This window comes from Osmerus mordax, chromosome 27 (assembly GCF_038355195.1).
Source record: "Osmerus mordax isolate fOsmMor3 chromosome 27, fOsmMor3.pri, whole genome shotgun sequence".
NCBI lineage: Eukaryota > Metazoa > Chordata > Actinopteri > Osmeriformes > Osmeridae > Osmerus > Osmerus mordax.
This window is the reverse complement of record NC_090076.1, coordinates 8,444,660-8,450,191: the sequence shown is the minus strand read 5'-3', so window position 1 is coordinate 8,450,191 and position 5,532 is coordinate 8,444,660. Positions and strand designations below refer to the sequence as shown.

Below are 5,532 nucleotides of genomic sequence, written 5' to 3'. Positions count from 1 at the left end.
TGTACGTATTGGAAGCAAATCATTTGACAAGTCCCACCAAGTCAAAGTTCAAAAATTTAATTAAGAATTGTTCCATTTATCACAAATGTGACATGTATTAATTAATGTGTATTCAACTTGAAGTTATAGCCTATTATTTAATTCACCATTCCACGCAACCGAAATCTTAAACAAATGCCATATAACCAAAAAGATTATTAGTCAAGCATTTATATCACGTCGAAATCAACATAACAAAAATTACAAAATCATTGTAGTGTATAAAACATTAATGACTAACCTAGGATGACTCCACGCAGCATCAAATCTGAACTTGATCCGTTGAAAACAAGTCTGACCGTGTTGGCCAGTTTTGTACAACACCAGTAGCCTATGATAAACCTGCTGGAAAGACGGAGAGAAAGAGGGAGAGAGAGAGCGGGCGTAGTCTGCAGGCAAAAATACGGACGGTTCTTATCTCCTTACAAATATGGTTAAATATATAGTGTAACTAAATTAGACTTTCACTAATCCGTTAGAGCCCGAATGACAATATCTGTCATTTTATAGAACATATCAACAGCACTCTTGTCACTGGCGACTGTAAGGAACGCATTCCACATATTTCCAATGTCCTACAATCCCACGTCAGAAAGTGCTGAAATTCTAATACCTTTGAACGCTCATTAGCGCCTCATAATTACTGTACTAATTAGGACGACACGGTGGTTAACAAGATATGCGCTATCATGACAGTCACCACTCCTCCCGTTTACCCTGAGTTGTACCGGTAAGTCTCAAAGCATTTGCACCCCTTTGAGAATCACTGATATAACCGATTTTAAAATAAGTGTCATACTATGAAACACAGATTTTACTAAACGCTAATTCTAATGAATGCAGATAGCCTAATTCAAAATTTGAGTAAATTCTAGGCTATGTAAAATACAGTAAATGTCCCAATTGATTAATTATTTCGCAGTATATTCCACTCTCTCAATTACCACCATTAACTTTGAGCTATGAAGAGCCCAAATTAAGAGAACCTGCCTTTGTAAAATGGCCTGTTCCCAATCCACGCATTTTAAGCAAAATGTAAGTTTTTTATAGACATTATTCCAGCCGAATATTTGAACAACAAATAGAGGTTTACCAGATCTTTGCTAGAAGACATTCTTGCACTTCCATTGTTGAAACAAACTAACCCTAATCAGTCTTTCAAGTATTAGCCAAATTTTGTTCAGTTATTAAAGCAATGTTTAAAAAACGACCCTAAAGCTATAGCCTAACCTAACACTGTCATTCCATTGTATTGTTACACAGGCTTACTTTAGCCGTTCGATCAAATCAAACAAAACAATTTAATCTGTTCCCCAAATCCCAGTTTTTCTGCTTACATGAAAGCTTATGTTGAAGCATGATCGTGAAACACAGGCATGTATTAAAAGAGCAACGATAATTCAATATCTGGCTTGAAATTGTCAAGATAAAGAAACAACTCCCTGATTGGTGAGATGCAGGGGCCGTCATGTTGTAACCAATGACAGAAGGGGGAGAGAAACACGGAGTGTTATGATAAAGGAGAAAATATTAGTTCCCCTCGCCGTGGGCCGTGACGTCAGTATAGGAAGTCATTGTAGAGCAACACTAGAACGATTACAAGCAAAAGGGGAGCGTGATGTCGAGGAGTTAGCCTTCAGAATCTCTCCACACCTCAACTTTGAGAGAAAGTTCAATATCCAAAACAAAAGGACGTGGACCGGGCTACATAGACCCACTGCTCTCCTGATTTTCACTGAATGTAGCAACGTCTTGGACCGTACTTCAGACTTGGATTTCGCCTTCGACTATTTATTTTACTACTTTTCGTGTGAAAGTTTATTTTATTTCTTGTGAGTGCACACGCCACACATTTGTGTCCTCGTATTATTTTCGTTTAGTTTAGAATTACATGGGGGTAACAAGCGTTTCGACGTTGTTATGAAGACTTGATCAATAATTTTCTTACTATGGAAGGATCCAGTGGGTCGAATTTTGGAATAGACACTATTTTATCCAACGCTAACAACCCCGTGCTAATGAACGGAGATTTTCGTCTCGGCGACAGCAGGACAGCGGATTTCAGGAGCCAGGCCACCCCGTCACCATGTTCGGAGATAGACACTGTTGGAACAGCCCCCTCGTCCCCCATCTCCGTAACTATGGAGCACGCCGATCCTCATCTGGCGCAAGACAGCCTTCAGCATCATCACCACCATCACAACCAGCCACCAAGTTTGCAGCTATCGCCTCAGCCCCAGCAGCTTGGAGGGGCCGGCTGTGCCCCGAGGACTGCCACCTCTTCATTTTTAATCAAAGACATTTTAGGTGACAGCAAGCCCCTAGCAGCTTGTGCACCTTACAGCACCAGTGTATCGTCACCCCACCACACACCAAAACCAGAGAGTGCCACGGGCCCGGACGGGTTCAGGCCCAAACTGGAACAAGATGAAAATAGGAGCAAGTTGGACAAGAGAGACGACATTCAAAGTGAAATGAAATGCAACGGTAAGGACACATTTGTTTAAAATTAAACATATATTTTTTGAAAATGTTCTAGGTTGTGTTTATCAAACCACACTGGGTTATAGATTTGTTTTTTACATGCAGGGTTTATTTTACAAATAGGTCACACTAAATAGCCGAATAGCACCTTATAATAGGCTACTAGTAATGATTATTCTACAGCTACAAGGTTACTAGCCTAGAAATAATATTTAGGCTACTGTGCAGAAAATAATTTAAGCAGCAATAATAACAATAACAGCAATAATACTTAAAGGAATTACGATAGGCAATGTTATATTTGCTACTATTAGCTAGGCTATAGCCACAACTAAAGCACATTTTACCAATGTTTTGTACCTTGAATTTACATGAGTCTATGTATATAAAACTCTCTGAGAAAATAGTAGGCTATTGCAAGGTTTTCGTTTCAACTCCTTTTTTATTAGCATAATAGAGCCGAAAACAGATGTAAGCCTGACGATTTTCCCCGTGCGCAAGCCTCCCAAGTGGGTCAATTAGAGAGATTATTGTTCTTCCTAGAGGGGGGATCATGAAGCACTGCAAAAACAGCTACAAATAGAGATGGATTGACATATCGATTTCCCAGGGTTTTTTATCTGGAAAAAAACCCACAACTTTTGTTGACAAATAGGCCTAGTCCACTTTATTTTTGGCCTTGATTTGTCTTGTTTAACACACGTGTGCCTCATATCCACCAGATTGCTTAGGTTTTACAAAACTTGTATCGGCCTATTGGCGTCTTGATACCACTAAAATGATGTATTTAGTTAGGGTATATCAAGTTATTCATGATTTTCCCCCTATAAATTAGAAAAAATCTGTCGTTAACTTACTATACATTTGGGTTGAAACTGAAGCCGCTCACTTGATAGGCTAAGTAAAGTTTAATCATATAATTATTACAACTCACTAATCTATTATCATCTGTTTTTCATTTAGGATCAAAAGAGGAGGGTGACCGGGAAATCTCAAGTAGCAGAGACAGTCCGCCTGTGCGCTCGAAAAAACCTCGCAAAGCACGGACGGCCTTTTCAGACCATCAACTGAATCAACTGGAACGAAGCTTTGAGCGTCAAAAATACCTCAGCGTGCAAGACCGCATGGACCTGGCTGCAGCACTCAACCTGACGGACACGCAGGTGAAAACCTGGTACCAAAATCGACGGTATGTGTCTGCAATTCTTCCACTTATTAATTTGGCATCACCATAATATGTGTGATGATATGCAAACTGTAATCAGACTTGAGGTGGCAACGCCGAATTTCTTGCGGAAACCTATTTTCATGGCCACGTTTTTTGGCATTTATGCCAACAGTTTAGGAGACATGTCATTTTTGACATCAGTTCATAATGATCTTAGATTTATTTCCCAACAATGAGGCCTTATAAGCTATGTGCAAATGCGGATAGGCCTTAAAACAGGATAATTTGTAGCTCATATGTTACATAATGTAGGCTAATCTTCCTATTTTAAAATGTTTCTTATGAACATATGCCAAATTGATTAGATCATTTAAAAATAAGTATCTAGTATTTGTGAGTAATTTAAATAAAAGGGTAATTAAGATCGTTTAGTTAATAGGCCTATCTATACGTCAGGCATTATTTCTGTCATATTCAGACAATATTTTAGATTATTTTATTTTAGAATATGGTTAATGGTTAATTTTTAATGTTCTCACAATTTTCCAAGTTATAACAAATATAACAAATTCACGAGCAGTAGGTGACATTAAGAATTATTTTTGTAACAAGCCATGATTAATATAGGCCTATAGCCTACTCAACAACAATACGATTGTTAAACAATTCAAGAAATGATTTTAACCCACAAATTAATTATCGCATATAAAAATGGCCTAAACCGTTATTTGGATATTTCTTTTGCCTAATTTAAGATGAAGCCATGCCAGCGATTCATGCTCCTAATAATGAGACTTAACCAATTAGGAGGGTGTGTGGGGAATATGCCAAACCTGAACATGTTGAATAATTGATTTGATGTACTCTGATCTGATTTCAGGACGAAGTGGAAGAGACAGACAGCGGTTGGATTAGAGCTACTGGCTGAAGCCGGAAATTACTCCGCCTTACAAAGAATGTTCCCGTCGCCGTATTTCTACCACCCCAGCTTGTTGGGCACCATGGACAGCACTACAGCAGCCGCCGCGGCAGCAGCGATGTACAGCAGTATGTACCGGACTCCTTCGGCTCCTCATCCCAGTCTCCAGAGACCTCTTGTCCCGAGAGTACTCATCCATGGCCTTGGGCCAGGGGGGCAACCGGCATTAAACCCACTGGCTAACTCCATCCCCGGTACACAGCATCAGCGATAAATAAGACGTTTACCAGAAAACAGTTTAAACACATGTGATGTGAGTAACTGCGCTGAACCCTGACCATACTTTTCTAGAGACACTATATAAAGACAATTTTACAGAAGAAGTAAAGGCGGTATTTAACGAGCCAGTTCTAACATAGGCTACAACGAACTGAATCAACGCCATGACAGAAAAAGGACTGTTTATAGCCTATGTCTGATTGTTTGTTTGTTTTTTGTACAAATACACTTATACTAGAAAATAAACTTTTAAAGTTTATTAGATGGACGAGAAAGGGTTGAATAAAGAAATAATGATATTAAATGCATTTCAGACACTTCTATCAAAATAAATGAAGAACGACCCCATCGCTTTCGACTAAATGCCATGCCTAAAAACGGCATTCGCAAAGGTAGCGAGTTTGGACTATTATGACTAAGTTCATTGCCTAATATTAAACACCAATTTTTAAGAATCAAAACGTTGTGCAGTAACACCGTTTTCAATTGAATTCCGCTCGCCGTACATATGTGTTGGCTTCATGGTGATGAGAATAAATGGTTTGATTAAATGCGATGCTAAGAAGGCCTGGGAATCGGGAAGGTGGTCCCGGGTGAACAGCTGTTCTTTTGGAGCAGAACTCCAAGGACAGCGTCGGACAGA

General features: G+C 39.2%; 1 protein-coding gene across 1 annotated transcript; it reads left to right on the top strand.

Annotated features, from left to right (window-relative positions):
• The first annotated feature begins 1,988 nt into the window (after positions 1-1,988).
• On the top strand, positions 1,989-4,884 carry barhl2 (BarH-like homeobox 2). Its single transcript, XM_067230736.1, has 3 exons — positions 1,989-2,526; positions 3,487-3,712; positions 4,572-4,884. The coding sequence occupies exons 1-3, from the start codon at positions 1,989-1,991 to the stop codon at positions 4,882-4,884; spliced, it is 1,077 nt and encodes a 358-aa protein (XP_067086837.1).
• Positions 4,885-5,532: the final 648 nt, after the last annotated feature.

Coding starts and splice junctions, on each gene's coding strand:
- barhl2 (XM_067230736.1), top strand. CDS start 1,989: ATGGAAGGATCCAGTGGGTCGAATTTTGGAATAGACACTATTTTATCC. Junction 2,527..3,486: donor AAGTGAAATGAAATGCAACG/GTAAGGACACAT, acceptor TTTTTCATTTAG/GATCAAAAGAGGAGGGTGAC. Junction 3,713..4,571: donor ACCTGGTACCAAAATCGACG/GTATGTGTCTGC, acceptor ATCTGATTTCAG/GACGAAGTGGAAGAGACAGA.